Source organism: Sander lucioperca, chromosome 17 (assembly GCF_008315115.2).
Source record: "Sander lucioperca isolate FBNREF2018 chromosome 17, SLUC_FBN_1.2, whole genome shotgun sequence".
NCBI classification, from domain to species: Eukaryota; Metazoa; Chordata; class Actinopteri; order Perciformes; family Percidae; genus Sander; species Sander lucioperca.
Window position 1 is genome coordinate 11,535,960 of NC_050189.1, and position 23,657 is coordinate 11,559,616.

At 43.3% G+C, this 23,657-nt stretch overlaps 1 protein-coding gene and 1 long non-coding RNA gene across 3 annotated transcripts; one reads left to right on the forward strand and one right to left on the reverse strand.

Moving 5' to 3' along the window:
* Nucleotides 1-3,558: 3,558 nt before the first annotated feature.
* Nucleotides 3,559-23,385, reverse strand: LOC116060403 (NLR family CARD domain-containing protein 3-like). Of its 2 annotated transcripts, XM_031313940.2 has the most exons (12): nt 23,272-23,385; nt 13,691-13,693; nt 12,466-12,549; nt 12,228-12,332; nt 11,729-11,833; nt 10,072-10,176; nt 9,585-9,766; nt 6,005-7,790; nt 5,748-5,921; nt 5,040-5,213; nt 4,452-4,498; nt 3,559-4,194 (listed from the first exon to the last, which is right to left on the reverse strand). In XM_031313940.2, the coding sequence occupies exons 3-12, from the start codon at nt 12,522-12,524 to the stop codon at nt 3,668-3,670; spliced, it is 3,264 nt and encodes a 1,087-aa protein (XP_031169800.1). In that variant the 5' UTR covers nt 12,525-12,549; nt 13,691-13,693; nt 23,272-23,385; the 3' UTR covers nt 3,559-3,667. The 2 variants fall into 2 exon arrangements, with proteins under 2 accessions (XP_031169800.1, XP_035849633.1); XM_035993740.1 differs by lacking the exon at nt 10,072-10,176.
* Nucleotides 16,613-22,498, forward strand: LOC118493544. The gene is made up of 3 exons (XR_004895495.1): nt 16,613-16,957; nt 17,820-17,829; nt 22,443-22,498. It is a non-coding gene; the product is annotated as an uncharacterized LOC118493544 (long non-coding RNA).
* Nucleotides 23,386-23,657: the final 272 nt, after the last annotated feature.

The following is a 23,657-nucleotide window of genomic DNA, read 5'->3' on the forward strand; positions in this document are numbered from 1 at the left end:
GCTGGCAACGGCGCAGGTTTAGTTTTAAGGCTGATAGAGACATGTTTGAAACCTAAGCTAATGTGTTTGTGTTCACTTCCTCTCTTTCACTCTTTCACTAACACACACACTCATAACAGCTTCATGGTGCAGAACTACTTTACAGCTTATGTGCTTTGTATGGATTTTTCGTTCGAGCAATCCAAATTTGTACGTTTTGATTTAAATCCCTCTCTTAAAAAAACTCCCACATTTTCCGTCACATTACTGCAGCTAATTAAGACGACTTTAAGAGAACTATATACAATATAGGTTAAAGATGGCGCCCCAGTCATTACATTTTACCTTTAACTGACAGACTGCTAGAAAGAACGACTAGACCTGACATATACTTAGATTGCTTTTATCCTATAAACCCTCAACAATTAATGCTAAAGGTCTCTTCAGCAAAGCCATCTACCTGTCTCTTGGACCCCATCCCCATGGTTAACACTTCATTGCTAGATATGATAAATATGTCTTTATTGACAGGTTATGTACCGCAGTCATTTAAAGTAGCTGTGATAAAACCTCTACTGAAAAAACCCACCCTCGATCCTGAGGTCTTAGCCAACTATAGACCTATATCTAACCTTCCCTTTCTCTCCAAGATCCTTGAGAAAGTAGTCGCTAATCAGTTATGTGATTTTCTACATAGCAATAGCTTATTTGAGGACTTTCAGTCAGGATTTAGAATGCATCATAGCACAGAGACGGGACTGGTGAAAATAACTAACGACCTTCTAATTGCTTCAGACAAAGGACTTGTCTCCATACTTGTCTTATTAGATCTTAGTGCTGCATTCGACACTATTGATCATACCATCCTCTTACAGAGACTGGAACATTTAGTTGGCATTAAAGGAATCGCACTAAACTGGTTTAAGTCCTACTTCTCTGATCGATCGCAATTTGTTAATGTTAACAATAAACCCTCCAATTACACTAAAATTAACCATGGCGTTCCTCAAGGCTCAGTGCTTGGACCAATTCTATTCTCCTTATATATGCTTCCTCTAGGCAATATTATTAGGAAACACTCAATTAACTTTCACTGTTATGCAGATGACACCCAATTATATCTGTCAATCAAGCCAGATGAAACCAGCCAGTTAGCTAAACTTCAAGCTTGCATTAAAGATATAAAATCATGGATGGCCCACAATTTCCTGATGTTAAACTCAAACAAAACCGAAGTTATTGTGCTGGGCCCGAAACACCTACGAACCTCATTAGCCGAAGATATAATTACTCTGGATGGTATTACCCTGGCCTCGAGTACTACTGTCAGAAATCTAGGAGTTATTTTTGACCAGGATCTATCCTTTAACGCCCATCTAAAACAAACCTCTAGAACAGCCTTTTTTCACCTTCGTAACATTGCTAAAATTAGGAACATCCTGTCTCAAAACGATGTTGAAAAACTCGTCCTGATCCAGAATTCTGCAGTACGTGTTCTGACAAGAACTAAGAAAAGAGATCATATTTCTCCTGTATTAGCTTCTCTCCATTGGCTTCCTGTAAAATCCAGGATTGAATTTAAAATCCTTCTTCTGACCTACAAAGCTCTAAATGGTCAAGCTCCTTCATATCTTGAGGACATCTTAGTACCTTATTGTCCCTCTAGAGCCCTACGCTCCCAGAATGCAGAGCTACTTGTGGTTCCTAGAGTCTCTAAAAGTAGAATGGGAGGCAGAGCCTTCAGCTATCAGGCTCCTCTCCTGTGGAACCAGCTCCCAATCTGGGTTCGGGGGGCAGACACCGTCGCTACATTTAAGACTAAAGTGAAAACTCTCCTCTTTGATAAAGCTTATAGTTAGGGAGTGAGGAGTTGCAATGAACACCTAGACCGGCGGGGCAGGGTGTATAGCTGCAGACACAGCACCCCTGCTTTTCTCTGCTTCTCTTTACAGTCATCAGATTTAGCTATCGTATAATCAATAATATAGTGCCTCTCCTAGTTATGCTGTTATAATTCTAGACTGCCGAGGAAGTTCCTTCTTATGACACGCTCTTTTCTTTTGTTTCCTTTTATGCACATCCTGTCCCAGAAGTGCTTGTTACTCACCTAGCTCTGGGGAGTTTACTCCCCGGAGTCCTTATGTTTCTTCTTCGCCCAGAACATCGCCTCGGATTAGGGCGACACCAAGACCTGGGTCTTGGGTGCAGCTGTGGCTATGGACCTGCTACACCCTGCTACGCTCTGCGATTCCCTGCAATGCCCGGCTACGTCCTGCTGCGTCCACCGCAGTCAGTGCGGTCAGGCCGGTGTGGACGGTGATATTACTCAACTGCGGCCTGGGCGAGTTGTTCAACTCCAAGATTTTTGCTACAACACAAACACGATCTCCAGTCCAGTCTTGCAGACACACATGGCAAAACATTTCAGGCGTCTGCAAATTTTTGTCCCATAGCACGTGCATTGTTGCCATTTGGCCCCCTTTAGCAACTTTAATTTCTAGAAAAATCTAGCGACTTTTTGGGCAGAACCTATCTCCTCTCACTCCTCTCCCTTGAAGAGAGTCACCAATTTTTCTCTGTGAATGTCTCTGTATTTGGTTGCGTTTTATCACTTTGCAGCAATTTTTCGAAATGCTGCACATATGTTGTCAAATTAGAGAAGATTTACCAAAATGATGAATAACACTGCTCGCAGGAAGGTCATGTTACACAAGCTAGTTGTTGACTAATCTGTTCTGGTTCTTGCCATGTTGGCAAAGTTCTTATTTAAATTTTGACTGGTTAAAAAAAACAAACCACAATGTCCTCTTTTTCTCTTTGGAAAACAAAATGAGAACATGTCTGGTATATGCTTGCTATGCGTCACACTGCTAGCGTTGTGGTCTTGAGCACATGGCAAAAGAAAAGGCGGAAACACAACATGGAGAACCTTCACCATGGTGGCAAAATCACTAATATACTGGGCTGAACAACCAGTTGGACACTCACACAACTCACTGACTACCTCAGTAGTCCCTTGATTGTATGGGACAAGTCCCGACCATCCACATGCAAATTTACGTCTTTTGGTTGCTCGTGTGATTGCAGTGAAAGTATAGTTAGCTATGTGTTGATGGAGCTATGTTAAGGCGCTGACACACCAACCCGATTATCGGCCGTCAGACAGTCTGGCGAGGGTCGGTGACTCGAGTCTGTTCGGTGTGCTCCGTGCTGTCGTCAGTTGGAGGAGCCATCGGCCTTCATTTGGGCCAATTTGACTTGTTGAATCAGTGGGCAGTCGGACTCAATGACCAATTACTGGAAATGACGAGCGGGATGAGCGTGACGAACGCCTCTCAAAATCTGACGAAAATCTTTTAAATTGACCTTTGTCGATCTGAAATGAAGACAGATTCAGCAACTGCACGGCCTATTTCCTTGCTGCCATTATGGTCCGTTTTCTGGGAGCAGCCAGACCCGACGCGTCTGTCCAATCTGCTGCCGGTTTTCATTTTTTGGGCGACAATACAGATTAGCGCCGCCTGCTGTTATGGAGACGTATTACATCTCGCGCACACGCAGAACGTACGCTCAAGTCGGCGTTGCTTCATTGTGTTCTGAGGCACTTTTTTGACCAACTCGTGGAGACTGATCAGTCCGACTGCCTTTTCTGCCGACGGTTGGTCGTCGGGTTGGTGTGTCGGAGCCTTTAGCCGACAAAAAATGCAGATGAATGAGTGTGAAATTCAACAGCGGGATAGAGGGGCTCAATGAACCTTTCTTTGAAGGTATGGAGGCGGGTCCGACTGTCAGAGGAGACTCTGTAGAAGGACAGAGTACCAGCCGGCCAATCCAGATACACCCCCACCCGACTAGAGCGCGAGCAAAAAGAACATACTACTTCTTTCTTGTTGCTGTGCTGAACAAAACAACCTTCATCAGAGCATATCAGACCCCAAGACTTGTCGTTGCACCCTAGCTTGCTATCGCTCCCATCCCCTTTCCTGCCAATGCTTCTGTATGTTAACCCGATGTTGAAGGGCTCCTCCACCTCGACCTCCCAGTAGCAGCGCCCATCTAGACCCTGTTCACACAGCACCTGCTGGCAGAGATCAAACCTTTCCAGATGAGGGGGATATGGCTGCTCATCTTTCACCCAGGTCACCTTTCTGTTCCCATCAGAGAGAAGGAGGTTCTTGTGGGCTGTGTTGGGGTCCCAAGTGAGATCACAGGCATCTGGAAGTAAAGAAACCCTTTGTTTCAGGAGCATAGACTGTAATTATATAGCTGGGCAGCACTACAAAGAAGCAAATAACAAAGAAATTCTTTAGGAAAGTTGCCTTCCCTCCAGGAAGAATTGTCAATATTCCCGTTCTTCTAATTTAAAAAGGCAAAAAGTTCAGCAGTCACCAATTCATTGAAATAACTTGTTTGCAATGTATCACTGTGGTCAAAACATGCAACAAATGTCCAGGATTTACATTGAAACTTACATTTCTTGAATCCCTGTTTCATCCGTTGACTTCCACCGTGCTCAACACTGTAAAGAAATATTACAATCAGATAAAGAACAACCATTTAACTGACAGTGTTTCTCTCAAAACCTTTCCTATCAGAATTTCAAGGTGTGCACCCAAGATAAGTGACCAATTCAGTATCCAACCAAATGTCTGCCCTTCTGTTCCTGAGTTATGGTGTTGAATAATGTCCAGAAAAGAGTTTTTGCAGAGCATTATGATGTGGCAGTGTCACAAACTGGACGATCCCAGACGAGCCCCCTGCTTGGCACTAACCGGCCCAAAGCATGTGACAAACAGGGGAGACCAGATTAAAGTGCCAGTGAACGTTTTATGAACAAGGTAACTATTTACAAAAAACATGAGGTGTAGTAAGTGTTGGCATCAGTGGTGAGTGGAGTATACAGTATGGATGAGTGAAGAATGTGTGGATCAATATTGACTGCAACAAAAATGGCAAAGTAATTTGATTTCCCCCCCAGGAGTTCCTTAGATATCACGTTAGCAAGAATAGGACGGACGAATATACAACCCGAAAATATGTAAATCTGGTATTGTAATTACTTGAGTACGGTGAGCTGGTTTTGTGGATCATTCTTCAGCTCAGAGAGCAGCTTCTCTCCTGATTCTCCCAAATTGTTGTAGCTCAGGTCCAGCTCTGTCAGATGGGAAGGGTTGGACTTCAGAGCCGAGGCCAGATAATCACATCCTTCCTCTGTGACCTGACAACCTGATAGACTGAGAAAACACAGGGTGTAGTTTATGGAGTGGAGAAAATTTTTTTACACGAAAGTTTGATGGTGGAAGTACTGAGGCAGGATGCATCATGGCCCAGTTCAGACTGAAGGAGAAACAGTCAGAGACTGTGCAAAGAATTAACTTTGCTATGTAAACATCTAACCCCAGAAATCCACCAGGCACGAATGCGACGCGTTCAGGCTGTGGCTTTGTCTCGTATACGGACATTCGTTATACCACACTGGGAGTGTATCAAAGCGGAGCATTTTCCTGGTTTCTTCCATCTAGTTTAGTTATGAACGAAACTGATCAAAGGTGTTTATTTTGAAAATGTACCTGATGCTCCAGACATTGCACACCCTGCCCGGCCTGTCGAACACCCGACAGCTCTATCAAAAATAGACTGGGCACGTATTTATAGCGAAGCAGAGCGGAATGCCGCTATTGGGATGCTTCTGCGCTGCGGCTGGTGTATCACAAGCATTTACTTGAGTGCCACCGGCAGATGCACGTGGTGGAATTTAAGGGTAATACCTTAGTGTCTTCAGTCTGCAACATTGACTCGACAGTCCATCACAGAGCAGCTTTACTCCTGAGTCTTTCAGGTCATTGTTGCTTAGATCCAGATCTCTCAGAGCTGTGTAGGGGAACTTGAGACCAAAGGCCAGATGTTCGACCCATTCTTCAGTCACTTTGCAGTCTGCCAGTCTAGGGGTGGATAATAGGGTTATAATGTGATAGAAATAAAGGTGCAACCAGATTGTTACATATTACAGAGAAGGTAAACTTACATAGCCTTTCTGCTGGTCCTCACAGCTGGTATCAGCCTCCTTCGGCCTTCATCTGATGTGTTGAAATTCTTCAATTCTATCACATCCAGATCATCTTTCGATACCTGCAGCATGTAGGCCAGCGCAGAGCAGTGCAGTGGAGTCAGCTCTGTTTTTGAACGCTCTGACAGTTTGAGATATTCCTGAATCTCATCTTTGACTTTATGGTCTCTCATCTCGACCATGGTCTGGAAGAGGTTGATGCAACTATCTGGAGAGAGGGCCTTTCTTCGGATGGCTTTGAGGTGAGTCAGGATTTTCTTGTTGGTATCTTGGCCTGGGTCTGGTGATGTCAGCAGACCCTGAAGGACTCTCCGGTTGGTTTCTGCCATGAGGCCAAGGAGGAATCGCAAGAAGAAGTCTAGATGGCCGTTCTTTTTCTCCAACACTTTGTCAACGGTCATCTTCAGAAGATCAAGTAAGGTATGTTCTTTGTCCTTCAGATCGAGGAAGTTGCCGAGCTCTTTTGTATTCTTGTTTGTGAAACAGTCATAGACAAAAAGAGCAGCAAAGAACTCCTGTATGGTCAGGTGCACAAAGAAGAAGATCTTTTTCTGGGAAAAGACTTCTTCTTCCCTAAGAACTGTGCTGCAAAATCCAGAGTAGACGGATGCCTCTAGTATGTCAATGCCACAGTCTTCCAGGTCTTCATCGTAGAAGATGAGGTTGTTCTTCTGCAGCTGGACAAATGCAAGCTTGCCGAGTTTCAGAAGAAATTCTCTGTGTGTCTGCAGAAGTCTCTCTTTGTTTTCCTCAGTCTTCTTTTCATATTTTCTGCTTCTGCGTTTTGTCTGGGCAAACAGGAAATGTGCCATCATCTCTGTGAGAGTTTGGGGAGTCTCAGCTTTCTCATCTCCCCCAAAGATCTCCTGAAATAATACGGCAGAAATCCAGCAGAAGATCGGGATCTGGCACATGACGTCGAGACTCTGTGAAGAGTGAATGTGTGAAATGATCCTGTCAGCAAGACTCAAGTCATTACTGAATCTCCTCCTGAAGTATTCTTCTTTTTGTGGGTCACTGAACCCTCGTATCTCCGTCACCATGTCAACAAACTCTGCAGGGATCTGATTGGCTGCTGCTGGACGGGATGTTATCCACAGTTTAGCATCAGGAAGAAGGTTTCCCTGGATGAGGTTTGCTAGGAGATTACCAACAGATGTTACTTCACTGACAGATGTTACCGGCTTGTTCTCAAAGTCCAGTGGAAGTCTGCTTTCATCCAGGCCGTCCAGGATCACGATAACCCTGGCTTTGACGAAATCTTCTGAATCTTTCAGCTCATGGAGCGCAGGATGATAATCAGTCAGGAGCTCAATCAAGCTTTTGTTTTCTGTACTCAGATTCAGCTCTCGGAAAGCAAGATTGAAAACAAAATCAATGTCCTGGTTAGCTCTCTCCTCGGCCCAATCAAGAATGAATTTCTGCACAGAAAATGATTTTCCAATTCCTGCAACGCCCTTCGTCAGGACTGTTCTGGGGGGTTTCTCTTGGCCAGGTGACGGTGTGAAGATGTCATTGAGGTTGATTAATTTTTCTGCAGATTGTTGTTTTTTCAGTGTACGTTTGAAGTGTCTGAACGATTGTTCTTCATGTGGCCCTTCACTCTCTCCAGGGTTGATGAAGAGTGTGGTGTAGATTGTGTTCAGGGGATTCTTTTGGTCACCCAAACCTTCAGATGTCCAAGTAAATTTGTTCTGCGTTGCTTTTCTGTGATTTTTCTTTGCATTCAAAAGATGGCTGCCCCCTGTAACAATCACATGCATGCTTGCAAATTACAAAATTTCAACAGTGATGATGACGTATTAATCTTTTACTTGCTTTAACTGTAGTAGTAGTTCATGTAAAATAGGGTGTCATGATTCTCCAAATCCACGATTCAAATTTAAGTTTATTTCAGATTTAAATCTTTTTTTTTCAGCTGGGACGTCAATGTCACAATAACATCCCCAAAATGGCAGAAGGATACTTTCCAACAACAGTTTAAGTTTCTCAGAATTTACGAGGTTCACATTAATACATCATTAGTTCACCGAGGTGCTCATGAATGCACCATGGAGTCGCGTCAGAGCCCATAGGCTTTACCTGCCTTGTTTGTTTCCATAACTCACTCACGGGGAAGGCAAAATATTGCCACACGGTGACTTCAGAGAAGCAGGAGGATTTTCCAGTTCTTTTGTAACAATAACCTGTGGCTGTGTCTCAAACCGCCTACTTGCACACTTCAAACACTTAGTTTTAAGTATATAGTGTAGATAACGCAAAAAGTCAGTGCACTGAAAGTGACCCCCTAAAAACGGTCAAAAAGTTCAGCATGGAACGATGGACCCTACTCGCACTAAACGACCATCTTGACTACAAAGGGAGCCCTTGACCTGCAGCTGATTCAGCCAGGTCTCACGACAGTTTGTGTAAATGTGACGTTATTTTAATCTATTGATATGTGTTCACGACGTTCGAGACGTTTTTGTCATTTTTTACGTGGTGGCCAGCACGAAAATGTGAAGTAATGTATTTCAATGGGAAGCATATTTCGTGGCCACAGCACGAAAATGGTAGGGAGTAGTATAAAAAGCCGAAAATACGCGTAGGGAGGTTGGTCGGGGTGGTGGATTGGTCAAACAACACGGGACTTTGACCCGGGCGAGCGGGTGTGGCGCTTTGTTTCCCGGGGATGGCGTCTCCCGGCGTTTAAAGCACCCTTTCCCCGTAAGGTTTTTCCTAAACCTCCGCCATCCCGTTATTGTGTCGGCCTCCCGGCGTCCTTTCCCCGAGAAAATAACGTGACATTTACACATAAAAAACGAGAAAAACGTCTCCGTGAACACGTATCAATAGATTAAGAATAACGTGACATTTACACGAACTTCTGTGAGACCGGGTTGGCTGATTGGATGAACGCGTCACATGGGTCTGGCTGCTTGAGAATTTCAAACCGACTGTCATGGCAGCTCGGACGGAATACGATCTTGTATTTTACGAAAATAGTTCACCGAAACGTGTTTCTGAAAACATTTAAAGCGAGAAATAGGCCATAACGTTGCTGAATCTGTCTTCATTTCAGATCGACAAAGGTTAGTTTAAAAGATTTTCGTCAGATTTTGAGAGGCGGCGAACCGAGCCAGCCGCTCCTCATTTGCATACAGGAAAGCGGGCTGGAAAATCACGTTCACATGTGTCGCGTTCGTCATGTTCATCCCGCTCGTCATTTCCGGTAAGTGTTTTAACACAAGCGTTCATTTTGGGACAATACTAACCATCGAAAGTGGGCACTACAGCAGTAAGTAGTCAGTGTACATTAGCAGTGTACTGACGGAAGTATGTGGAATGAGACACAGCCTGTATCTTCATCTGCATGCCGCCAGCCGTTAAGCTACGCTGTGTCTGTTGTTTTTTTCTTCAGACGTGAACAAGTAGACGGAGGTGGACAGAGAGAAAAAATAATGGGGGAATCGCCGAACCTGCTTTCGGTTTCGATAGACTCAATCTAAAGCTCAGTTTAAAATTAAAATCATGACACCTCTAATGTATTTAAACTTACTAGTGTCTTCCTCAGTATCTTTCTGGTGTCTGGGATCTTTTCTGTGTTTCTTTCCACACTTTGCACAGGGGTTGTCTGAGCTGACACACTGTTTGCATGACCAGTGTCCACAGGTCAAACGGACTGGATCACTCAAAGCCTCCATACACATCGGACAGCTGGACGGCTCCCCAGTCTGCTCGCTGTAAGGTGATAAAAACTTGACACGTTAGTCCTGCCAGAAGTGTGTCAGTGGTCAGTTTTGGGGCCACAGATCTGCACGTTTTCAGTTTAAGGGTCAGTTTTTTCATTAATTTCAAACTTTCCTGGATGACCCCAGCATGTGTGTGATCATTTTTTCTTTTTTTACATTTTTGAGTTTCTGTAATTTACGACATTCATTCAGTCATTCTCTGCGTCAAACTGCTTTACAGAATTCATCTTTGATTAACCTTAATGTGTTTAGATGCAATATATTTAGTTTATAGAATACATAAAATTAAATTACCTTTGTGCCTTTTCAACACCAAATCTGAGCGGCTCGTACATGGACGCATCACTCTTCATAGAGACAACACTGGGAGCTGTCGGCTCATTTCCCCTCGACTGTGAACTAAAAAGAGAAATTGTTTTACTCATGTAATTTCACAGCGCTTTGTCAGCCTGGACTATTGTTTGTACTTTTTAAATCAATCACAACCGTCCTGAATGGTGCTAAATCCCAGATGCAGCAACAGTGCCCATGCGAAATAGATAGCGGAGTTAACGAAAGGGAAGGGACATCCAGTGCATGAGAGACATGGATGTCTTCAGCGTCTGACCCGCACCTTAAGCGTCGAGTATACTCGCGCTTGACAACATGCACGGGCCGCCGTAGATGGCGTGCGACTTACGAGCATGCACAGAGACATTTATGCTCAACACATTGTTCGTTGCAGTATTCTTGGAAACACCAGAGGGCGTACAGAAAAAATAATCTGTGAATAAACAAGAAGTGGCGACCATACATTTTAGCCATGTAAACAAAGATTAGCTCTAATATTAACTTTGGGTACATCTGCAAGGATATATGAAATTACTTACTGTTTGACACTGACAGTGGCCTACCACTTTCAAGCCTCACCTGGCGTTAGGGTTGGGTATAGTTTGAGTTTTTTCCAATACCTGTGCCAAATTGATACTTTTAAAACGGTGCCAGTACCTCAACGGTGTGTAAACTAACGACATTTGGCGACATGAAAGAATGGCTTGGTTGTTGCTAAGTCCATATGGTCAAATTTAAATGATTAATTTAAAATGTAATAACAATAAGTTATTTCATCAGTCAATTGCTGTTAAACAACAAAAAGAAGAACCACTAGATGCTAGAAGACAACTTTACAACAACATTGAATGCGCAATGAGTTAACGAGGTGCAATTGAATGCACCATTAAGTCTCTTCAGTGTTGTTTCTCCGACAACTCCGACTCTGACAGTGACCATGGTGTCTCAAAGTGCAGCTAGTCCCATCTGTGATTTTAGCTGCAGACTGTTATACGTCTGTTGGTGTTGGACTCTTTTCCAGTGAAATACAGTCACAAGTTAGACTGTTTAGCTTTCAGAATACTAACTGTGTTTAAGCCAGCAACTAGCTAGCGTTAGGCTAAAATTCCCGGCTGCCAAGTGTCATGTTAACTAGTTATGTGTCAACTAGCGTCACATGCAGCAGTGCTTCTGATGCATGTAACGTCCGTTTCTGAGCACCAGAGAGCAGCACAGGCATTTAAGTGGCACTTAAATGAGGCACTGAAATCTGCGTTGTCATTCGGACTGGTAGATACCGGTCGTTTAGAAACCGGGTTCCGGTACACAACCCTGCCTGGCGTTAGGAAACGGTATGTGACAGTGGAATACAAGCGGTATAGCACACGGGATCAGCATTAACGCTGTACCACTAGTGCCATATCATCAGCCACTTCTCGATCTCGCTGTTACCGAGTTTTGTAGGAATAAACTTTTTACTGTTTATGTTTATACTTTGTGAATGTTTTTTAAATTTTAAGTTGCTGTAATTTAAAATATAATTTAAAACTGCTTAACAGAAGGAATCACTGAATAACCTTTATGTATGTTTTTAGATGCAATATACTGTATTTTGTTTACACAATACATTCCATTTGATTACCTCTGTGTCTTTTCATAACCAAATCTGAGCGGCTCGTACATGGACGCATCACTCTTCATAGAGACACCACTGGGAGCTGTCGGCTCATCTCCCCTCGACCGTGAACTAAAAAGAGAAATCGTTTTACTCATGTTAACCTTTGCATCTCAGTGACTCATTCAGCAACCAGGACAGACATCTATAACATACAAATTGTGTATTAATAGAGCTGCAAAGATTAATTAACATTAACGTGCAACTATTTTGATAATCGGTTTGAGTCAAACTTCTCTGATTCCAGCTTGTTAAATGTGAACATGATCTAGTCTCTTCTCTCCTCTGTGACAGTAAACTGAATATCTTTGAGTTGTGGACAAAACAAGACATTTGAGGAGATCATCTTGGGCTTTGGGGAAATACTGATCCACATTTTTCACAATTTTCTGACATTTTAGAGACCAAACAACTAATCCATTCATCCATGCAGCCCTAGTTAATAGTGCACAAAGTTTAGGATTACCGTTTTAACTCGTTAACACCAAATCTGAGCGGCTCGTACATGGACGCATCACTCTTCATAGAGACAACGCTGGGAGCTGCGGTCTCAGCTTCACTCGTCTGTGAACTTTTAAGAGAAGAGATTGATTTACTAAAAAAGGTGTTTGTAGTTCTTCTGCACCATACAACTTTATTTACAGTGTGTTTTCTCTTGTTTATGACATCACATCTGTCCATTTATGATCGGCTGTAGACATTACCTCATTGGCTCTTCAGACGAAGAGGTGGATCGCTTCCTCATCTTCCTCTTCTCAGCCATGTCTACTGCTGCAGCTGAAACACAACTACAGGAAGTCAAAACACTTTTTAAGACTTGTGTAAAGGACTTCAGCATGGAAATCATTTATTTGTTAATTTTCAATGTTACTTTTCCACGCTAACAGGCAGATATAATTAGCCTTTGAAAACCCTGACGAACTTCCAGCAAATTTGAGATTAGCTCTGCCAGTCCGTCTGGCGAAGAGTCCATTCAAGCCCATTTCCAATTTTTCCAAATCGAGGCACCAATCACAACCGGTGAGGTGGGCTTTACACCAATCACAACCGTTGAGGCGAGCTTTACACGATGAAGATAGCGCAGCGATGGCGAGCAGCTTTTGGTTTACATTAAACATGACGGCCACCGAAGCGGAGCAACCCGTTGATGCCGCTGTCGCTGCTACGTCACCCGGATCGTTGGTCTGATTGGTTGAAGGACTATCCAATTGCACTCAGAGGCATTTGAGTGGCGTCCGTTGGTGACGCCCCTTTGGAAATGAGCTGTGAATGAAGCTTCCCCAGAACCACTCTCAATTACAACTGAGAAGGGTCTGGTGTCAACCAGGCTAAGATATAATCAAAGACGGTCTGAAAAAGATCACACTTCCTGTTCCGGCAGCATGACGTGAACACATTGTGGTCGCTCTGTCCTCTGATAAAAGTTTGTACTTTTGACCATTTCTTTAATCAAGACTACACAATGTCCTGAATTGCAAGTTTTTAAACATTTTGCAATTTAAACGCTTAATGTTGGGGAAAGACCATAATTTGAGGAGCAATTCTGCCATGCATTCAGTCAAGGATCACACAGAGCTCACCGTGATTATAAGAGATGTTATTCGAGAGGAGATTGGTTTGGCATTTGCTATAAAATTGCAGCCGATAAAGCAATCACTAGACTCTTTACAAGAAATCATAAAGGACACATCCTCCAAACTGCGGGAGGTAGAGGAAGCAGTTACAGATAATGACCATCGGCTGACTGAAATGGAGAAGAAATATGCCAATCTACATGTAGAAAACATCTCATTGAGAGAAAAGATCCAACAAATCGAAGACCACAGCCGTAAATTTAATGTTCGCATCATCGGGATCCCTAGTGGCGCAGAAGAAGCACAACCGACTGCCTTCATGAACAACTTTCTGAGGGAAATGTTTGGTGCGGACAAACTTGGGACGCAGCCATGTGTGAATATTGCACACTGCACCGGTCCTCAATCCCAGGCACACACAATGATTGCCCGGCTGTTTAGCTGGGAAACGAATAAAATAATAAAAGTATCATTATGAAACTTGCAGGGGAAGCAGCTGGAAATCTGAAGTTCTGAAGAAAATACATATCTTCCCCGATCTTTCCCCTGACTTGTTGAAGAAGAGAGCTGCATTTAAGGACATAAAAGTTTGATTGAGAGAAACAAGAGTGAAATACGGCCTTCTGCATCCATGCAAGCTGATAGTTACTCATCAAGAGACCACGGTGACATTTACTGACGCTAAAGAGGCAATGATCTATTATGAGCAGGTAATCCAACCATCCCTCGAGTTTAGACTACTGTAAGCACCGCCAGATTTCTTGAAAAAGTTTTACCTAGTCTTATTCATTTAGATCAAACAGGTTTTGTTCCTGGTCGTACTTCTTTTGATAATTTACGCAGGTACTTTGATATTCTTATTCATACTAACGATATCAATTCTCCAAATGTAATACTCTGTCGATGCAGAGAAAGCATTCGACAGGGTTGAATGGGATTATCTTAAGTCTGTTCTCAGTAGATTTAATTTTGGTCTTAAGTTCTGTCATTGGATACATATTTTGTACAGTGCCCCTATGGCGGTGGTTAAAACTAACGCTAACTACTCTAAACCCTTTGTACTTTCAGGTTGCCCACTGTCACCTGCATTGTTCGCTATTGTTATCGAACCTTTAGCTGCATCAATTAGAGCTCATGATCATATCAAGGGTGTGGAAATTGGGATGGAGGAGCACCTCATATCTTTGTATGCAGACGATATTTTGTTGTATATTCATGACCCAGTGAATTCAATTCCATTTTTGTTATTATTGTTTGAAAACTTTGGAAAGTTATCTGGCTACAAAGTTAGCTGGGATAAAACTGAGATAATGCCAATTTCCAATTTTGATTGTACTTTTCTTAAGAATCAATTCAATTGGAATTGGTCTAAACAGTTTATTAAATACTTGGTTTTGTTCATCCCTACAAGAATGGAAGATACATTTTGTTTGAATTACCTTCCAGTAATTAATAAAGTATCAGAGGAGTTAAAAAGAATTGGCCAACTACCCATTTCACTTATGGGGAGAGTAAATATAGTTAAAATGTCTGTTTTGCCTAAATTTTTATATTTATTTCAAAATCTCCCGATTACCCCACCACAACATTTTTTTAAAAGACTACAAATTCTTATCTCTTCCTTTATTTGGAATAACAAATCCCCACGTGTCCGGGTGTCTGTTTTGCACTTATCATATGACTCTGGTGGCCTGAAGCTTCCCAATTTCTATTACTATTTTTTGTCATCTCAGCTCAAACAGATAAAATCATGGTTTTTAGATACAACATGTTCATGGAAAAGAATAGAATCCTTGCACATTGGTCCATATAACTTGGAATGTTTACCATATATGGATCTTAAAGAAGTGGTTAAAATCATTAGAAATCCTGTTATACTGAATAGCCTCCATATTTGGAAATGGTCTCATAAATTGGTAGGATATAAAAATACTCTCTCCCCATTTTCCCCAATTTGGAGAAATCCAGGTATTTCTTGTTGTGGGGATGATACTTTTAAACTTTGGTATGATAAAGGTATAAGACAAATTTCACATTTGTTTGAAAGTTTGAATTTTTCTTTCATTTATTGAGCTTCAGCAGAAATATGGAGTTCCTTCTTCCCATTTGTTTAGATATTTTCAAATAAGGCATGTAGTCAACTTGGAGCACGGTTCTTTGCAAGAACCTGAACCATCAAAAATTGATTTTATACTGAACAATATGGAGCAAAATAAGGATAAACTTATCTCAAAGATTTATAGTGTTCTTACTACAAGCTCAAGGGTAAATACATACTATTTAAGACAAAAGTGGGAACAAGACCTTCAGATTGAAATACAGTAAGGAGATTGGTCTTTTATTTGCAGGAAAGTACATAAATGCTCTTATAATTTAAGGCATAAATTAGCATTATTTAAGATAATGCACAGGGTCTATTATACCCCAGAGAAATTAAATAAAATGAACAGTGAAATATCATTCCTTTGTTGGCGTTGTAAGAAATACAAAGATACTTTTTTTCATATGCTTTGGTCATGTTAACAACTTTCGTTATTTTGGAAATTTGTTACCAAGTTGATATCTCAGTGTTTAAATGTATCTGTTCCTCTTTCACCTCGTTTATGTCTTTTGGGAACCAATATGTCTGACAAGTGGAATATATATGAAAGTATGTACATAGATCTTGCTTTGATGGCAGCTAGGAAATGTATAGCTTTAAAATGGAAGGCGTCCAAACCCCCAGCAATAATCCACTGGTGGAATGAACTCTCAAGCTACTTTGTTTTGGACAGAATATATTATAGTAAAGACAGAACCTCAGACTTTTTGAAGGTATGGCAGTCTCATAGAGATTTTGATTTTATATATTTTTACATTAATGTTAGGGATTACGATCCCTAACATAGTGCATTTATTATGTTGTTTGATTTGTGTGTTTTGTAGTTTTGTGTTATTTAGTTTGTTTATGATTATGGAATTTTTTGTCTGTGTCCTAGTGTGAAGGATCTGGAATATGAATAATGATATGTATGTTTGAAATATCTTTACACACTTTATGTAAAATAAAATAAAAAATATAATTAAAAAAAAAAGAAAAGACGGTCTGAAAATTAATTAAATGTTTACATTTATTTGGCTTTTAGTGTAAAAAAAACTATGTAAGAGCTTAAATATGAGCTTGGAAACGTGCAGCAGGTCACAACTATACAGCTGGAATATTTAATATGATATAGTTGTATTCTAATAAATCTTTAACAGTGTAATTTGTGAGATTATCATGTGTTTTTATGTAAAATCTGAAAAAGAAACTAATACTGGAACTGAAGATATCAGATAAATGTAGTGCAGTAAAAAAAGTGCATTGCTTCCTTCTGAGACGTGGAAGTATAAAGTAGCATAACAGGAAAAGCAGAACATGAAAAACCTCAGGTAACCTAACCCTAATAACTGTACTTAGGAACAGTACTTAAGTAAATGTAATGTAGCATATGAAAAAAAAAGAAAAAAAAAGTGAAATCTCCCTTTATTTCATTTCACATCCTTTGTGATCATATTTTTCCGAAACCTTTTTGTAACTCTAGTGCTCACTCAGTTTTCAGATTTTTCTTCTTCTGCATGTCTGTATTATAGTCTGTCCTGTGTTTTCTGTTAACTATGATATATATATATATATGACAAACACACTGAAACATTTACAACAATTTACAATATGCACAGCAATTAAATGTTAAAGTTTAAACATAAATTATAAACGACTACTTACAAGTTTGTCAAATGACCTTTACTAGTTCAGTGTTTTAGCAATAAGTTAAAAAGGAAGTGAGTCAACTGACACCTACTTTCTGTTAATAGATGTTGATATCATAAATAAAGGCAGATACAGTCATATGTAGCAGTATGTTCATATTTTGCATCTGTAGTCCCCTGGACTCTATATGTTACAAAAATAAAAACTTTTTAAAATACAAATAAACAAGAAAGAAAGACTAAACAAGCAGAGCAGAACTTCCTCTCTGTTTAATTCTTACACAGACTTGTAATAATGTGTGATGTTGAAAACATGTTATAAATAATTTCACAATAGCCTATTTATTTATTTATTTATTTATTTAAGGGGACTTTTTTTAATAAAAAAATATGAATCGGTAGAGCTTGAATCGCGATTCGAATGTGAATTGATTTTTTTTTGCACACCCATAATACATATAATACATTATATATAAAGTTTTAACACGTTTAATGTAAGATGATAGGGGAAATGCATTTTGAAATAAAAGTTGATGTCTAATCTAGAACAAAACGTTTACTTTTCAACTTTATGTATCCCAGTTTAACTAGAAATCCCCCAAAACCACACAGGTAACCTCCTGCGGTCTGAGCATGAGAGGAAATGCTCCTCAATGTTCACAAACACTAAAAACCACTAAAGGGTTTTCCTATAGTAGTAAAGTTTGAAAACTACCCGGTCATGTCAGAGTTTATTGGCTTCATTTCTGATGAAGTCATTCCTTTGTTTTTTTTTCATATGTATATCATGCACATTGGACCAAGTCCAGTTCCAAAACCACTATAGCCAGACTTATCAAATATGGACAAAATTATCCTAAAGAGGTTAAAGATTCTTAAAAACCCAGTTTAAGATTTGTGAAAGCTTATGATGTCAGGGTTTTGGTATTTTGTGGTGTGTATTATTTTTGTAGTCGGTTTCTGTTCTGTATTGTGCTTGTTTCCTGTTTTATTTTGTAGTCTGTCTTGTCTCCCTTGTCTTGTCTAGCTTTCTTCCTGTCTTTGTTTGTTTCCCGCCTTTTTTGATTTGTTCCACCTGTTGTGTCACCTGCCTCTCGTTCCCTCGTTACCTTGTGTATTTAGCCTCTCTGTTTTCCCTTGTCGGATCGTCCTTTTTGCTGTGCGGTCTGTTTTTTGGTTCTGCATTCCCTGTCGTGGATTTTCCTGATATATTGGATTATTGCTCCAGTAAGTTTTTTGCTTATCTTTTAATAAACTCTTTAAACTGCATTTGGGTCCTAACCTTGCATGCCTTCGCACAAGCCTTGATAGTACGATCCGACCAATATATGGACCCAGCAGTTATGGAGTTTGTGCCTCTTTTTCACCCCATGGACTCAGTGGGAGAATTTTTGTTGAAATTTTTTCATGGGCTCCATGAGGAGGATCCTGCCTTTGCTAGGCACCTCATGGATATGCGCTGGCAGGCTACGGCGAGGGAATTCAGCCTCCCTGTCAACAGGCCTGTTTTTCCTCCAGGGCCTCAGATGACCTGTGTTCCTGAGCCTGAGCTGACCTGTGTTTCTGAGCCAGAGCTGACCTGTGTTTCTGAGCCTGAGCTGACCTGTGTTCCTGAGCCAGAGCTGACCTGTGTTTCTGAGCCTGAGCTGACCTGTGTTTCTGAGCCTGAGCTGACCTGTGTCCCTGAGCCTGAGCTGACCTGTGTCCCTGAGCCAGAGCTGACCTGTGTCCCTGAGCCAGAGCTGACCTGTGTTCCTGAGCCAGAGCTGACCTGTGTTCCTGAGCCAGAGCTGACCTGTGTTTCTGAGCCTGAGCTGACCTGTGTACCTGAGCCAGAACTGTGCAGCGGACCTGAGCCGGAACTGTTCAGCGGACTTGAGCCGGAGCTGTGCAGCGGACCCGAGCCGGTGCTGTGCAGCGGACCCGAGCCGGTGCTGTTCAGCGGACCCGAGCCGGTGCTGTTCAGCGGACCTGAGCCTGTGCTGTTCAGCGGACCTGAGCCGGAACTGTGCAGCGGACCTGAGCCCGTGCTGTTCAGCGGACCTGAGCCCGTGCTGTGCAGTGGACCCGAGCCTGTGCTGTTCAGCGGACCTGAGCCTGTGCTGTGCAGTGGACCCGAGCCTGTGCTGTGCAGTGGACCCGAGCCTGTGCTGTTCAGCGGACCTGAGCCGGAACTGTGCAGCGGACCTGAGCCGGAACTGTGCAGCGGACCTGAGCCGGAACTGTTCAGCGGACCTGAGCCCGTGCTGTTCAGCGGACCTGAGTCTGTGCTGTTCAGCGGACCTGAGCCGGAACTGTGCAGCGGACCTGAGCCGGTGCTGTCCAGCGGATGTGAGCTCATGCTGTCCAGCAGTCCTGAGTACGTGCGGACCAGAGTTACTGTTCCTGAGGCTACCAGTGTTCCCGAGTCCGAGTTCACCATTGTTCCTGACCCCGGGCTGACGTGCAGCTCTCCTGAGCTGGCGTGCAGCTCTCCTGACTCCGGGCTGGCGTGCAGCTCTCCTGACTCGGGGTTGGCGTGCAGCTCTCCTGACTCCGGGCTGGCGTGTAGCTCTCCTGACTCGGGGTTGGCGTGCAGCTCTCCTGACTCGGGGTTGGCGTGCAGCTCTCCTGACCCTGGGTTGACGTGCAGCTCTCCTGATTCCGGGTGGACGTGCAGCTCTCCTGACTCCGGGCTGACGTGCAGCTCTCCTGACTCCAGGCTAGCTAGCAGGCCCCCTGAATCCAAGCTAGCTGGCAACCTCCCTGAGCCCCGGCTGGCTAGTAACCTTCCTAAATCCAGGCTAGCTAGCAAACCCCCTGAATCCAGGCTAGCTAGCAACTTTCTTGAGTCCCGGCTAGCTAGTAGCCTTCCTGAGCCCAGGCTAGCTAGCAGGCCCCCTAAATTCAGGCTAGCTAGCAACCCCCCTGAAACAAGGCTAGCTAGCAGCCTCTCTGAGCCCCGGCTAGCTAGTAGCCCTCCTGAGTCCAGGCTAGTTAGCACTCTCCCAGATCCCAGGCTTGCTAGCAGCCTTCCTAGCTTCCCCGAGCTTCCTAGTGTTCCCGAGTTTCCTAGAGTTCCTGAGTTTCCTAATGTTTCCGAGTTTCCTAGTGTCCCCAAGCTGCCCAGTTTCCCAGCACTGCGCAGCCTTCCAGAACCGCCGCTGACGTGCAGCCTTCCAGAACCGCGGCTGACGTGCAGCCGCCCAGAACCGCGGCTGACGTGCAGCCGCCCAGAACCGCCGCTGACGTGCAGCCGCCCAGAACCGCCGCTGACGTGCAGCCGCCCAGAACCGCCGCTGACGTGCAGTCTTCAAGAGTCGTCGATGACCGCTCTTCAAGAATCTACGATGACCGCTCTGCTAGAGTCCTCCAGTCGTCCAGAGTCTCCGATGACCGCTCTGCTAGAGTCTTCCAGTCGTCTAGAGTCTCTGATGACCGCTCTGCTAGAGTCTTCCAGTCGTCCAGACTCTTCGATGACCGCTCTGCTAGAGTCTTCCAGTCGTCCAGACTCTTCGATGACCGCTCTGCTAGAGTCTTCCAGTCGTCCAGAGTCTTCGATGACCACTCTCCCAGAGTCTACGTCGACAGCTCTCCCAGAGTCCATGTCGACAGCTCTCCCAGAGTCCACGTCTACGGGCAAGCCAGAGGCCTTGCCGGTCTCCGGCGTCCAAGAGACTGCCCCTGAGACTTTGTTGGTCTCTGGAGTCCCAGAGACCTCCCTAGTGACTTTGCCTTTGTTCTGCCCCCATGAGACTTTGCCTGTGGCGGTCAGGCCGACTCCTGCCCCTCGTGTCCTGTCGGCGGTCAGGCCGACTCCTGCCCCTCGTGTCCTCTCGGCGGGCAGGCCAACTCCTGCTCCCCGTGTGTTGTCGGCGGTTCGGCCGACTCCTGCTCCCCGTGTTTTGTCGGTGGTCCGGCCGACTAATGCTCCAGTTACCCTGTCGGCGGAGTTGCCGACTCCTGACCCTGTTGTCTTGTTGTCTGTTACTGATCCTGTTACCCTGTCGGCGGAGTTGCCGACTCCTGACCCTGTTGTCTTGTTGTCTGTTACTGATCCTGTTACCTTGTTGGCAGACACTGACCCAGCTGACCCGTCGCCTGTCCCCAGCCCAGCTGACCCGTCGCCTGTCTCCAGCCCAGCTGCCCCTTCATCTGCTGAGCCTGTCTGGCCACCAGAGGGGATTCGCCTTCGCCGCCGGTCTTCAGAAGGAATTCGCCCTCGCAGACGGCCTCCAGAAGGATTCTGCTTTCGCTGTCGCCCTCCAGAGGGGTTTCGCCTTCGTCGCCGTCCTTCAGAGAGGCTTCGCCTTCGCCGCCGGTCTTCAGAAGGGATTCGCCCCCGCAGACGGCCTCCTGAGGGGTTCCGCCTTCGCCGCCGGCCTCCAGAAGGATTCTGCTTTCACTGTCGCCCTCCAGAGGGGTTTCGCCTTCGTCGCCGTCCCTCAGAGAGGCTTCGCCTTCGCCGCCAGTCATCTCGGTGCCCTCGACATCCTGTACGGCCACCAGAGAGATTCTGCCTTCGTCGCCGGTGGCCAGAAGGGTTCTGCCTTCGTCGCAGGCCGCCTGAACGTTTCTGCCTTCAATTCTGCTCCCAGTCCCCTGTTGCCGAGGCCTCTCTGCCCCCTGTTGCCGAGGCCTCTCTGCCCCCTGTTGCCGAGGCCTCTCTGTTCCCTGTTGCCGAGGCCTCTCTGTTCCCTGTTGCCGAGGCCTCTCTGTCCCTGTCCCGGGGCCTTCCTGTTCCCTGTCCCGAGTGGTCTCTCCATTCCCTAGCCCCACTTGACTTGTTTGCTGACCTGTCTGATTCCTTAGAGAGAACAGACTTGGCCAATAAATAAATTTAGAGTCTGATAAGGGATCAGAGAAATGTGTTTTCTGATAACTATTATTTATTTATTTATATATATATATATGACAAACATTTACAACAATTTACAATATGCAGAGCAATTCAATATGTTAAAGTTTAAACAAATTGTAAACGACTACTTACAAGTTTGTCAAACAGCCTTTACTACCTTCTTTGTTCAGTGTTTTAGCAATAAGTCTATGGGGATGTCTCTGATTGGCCGTTAAAAAAGGAAGTAAGAGTCAACTGACATTTCCTTTGTGTTAATCTTGATACCATAACTAAAGGCAGTTGATACAGCCACTTGGACTGTGTCAGTGTCTGTCTGCTTCAATTCAGTTCATTTAAGAAGGAGAAAGTGCAAATTTATAAAACTGCCAGAATAAACCAAAAGGCTATTTTTCATCTGTAGTCCCCTGGACTCTATATGTTGATGACAAACACACTGAAACATTTACAACAATTTACAATATGCACAGCAATTAAATGTTAAAGTTTAAACATAAATTATAAACGACTACTTACAAGTTTGTCAAACGACCTTTACTAGTTCAGTGTTTTAGCAATAAGTTAAAAAGGAAGTGAGTCAACTGACACCTACTTTCTGTTAATAGATGTTGATATCATAAATAAAGCCAGATACAGTCATATGTAGCAGTATGTTCATATTTTGCATCGATAGTCCCCTGGACTCTATATGTTACAAAAATAAAAACTTTTTAAAATACAAATAAACAAGAAAGACTAAACAAGCAGAGCAGAACTTCCTCTCTTTAATTCTTACACAGACTTGTAATAATGTGTGATGTTGAAAACATGTTTCAAAATCATTTCACAATAGCCTATTTATTTATTATTTAGGAGAAACAAACGTTAAATAGCCTATATGTAGGCTATTTAATAATAACCCCTTTGTTTCTTCTACTTCCACCAGAACATGAGTTAGTTTTTAATAAGACTAAAGAACATTTAGTGAAGCACACTAATGGATTTTAATGGACCGTTGGTGTCATCTGGAGAAAAATGGCAGTAAGTATTTATGCAACAGCTACAGCAGTCTGCGCATGCGTGAAAACGCCTCAATGTTTACATACAAACACGGAAAACAAGAGGCAGTATGCGTGGACATTTCTTATTAGTTCGTGAAATTTGAAAACGGTCAGGTTATTTATTTGATCAAGTCATTTCAATGCGTTCGAGCTCATATTTTTGCAGAAAACGTTGGTACCAGACAGTAGCTCTGCTGCACACTTCACCATAACAGACTGGCCTGTAATAACATGACGTCTCAGCTAGTGCGCACTTAACAAAGAACACACAGCGATCAGCTGCTCCGACCTCACACACAGAGACACACAGGAGCATTAACCGCTACTTACTTTAAAGGATTAAAACCAGGTTCTCCTTGTTGCGTTTTGTATGCAAAATATCTCCTCTGAACGTCACACAGTCAACGTCGGAAAGTCCCTTCTGCTTGTTTATCTTTTTTTGGGTTCCGAAGCCCCGCCCCCTTTCATATAAATGTACATCAACGTCACAGACTGATGAGAAACAGCAGGTTTATTTGTGTTTAATTGGGTGATTGTGATACTCTTTTAACACACAAATATGTTTGTTAAATTAAAAAAAAACATTACTTTTTCTATTTAGGCTTAAAGTAAACGTTGTATGATGTTAGATCTTTTAAAGGAGTACACGTGAAACATAAAAAATGAACAAAAGTGAATATTCAACAATTAGCAGCATACATGTGTACTAAGAATGC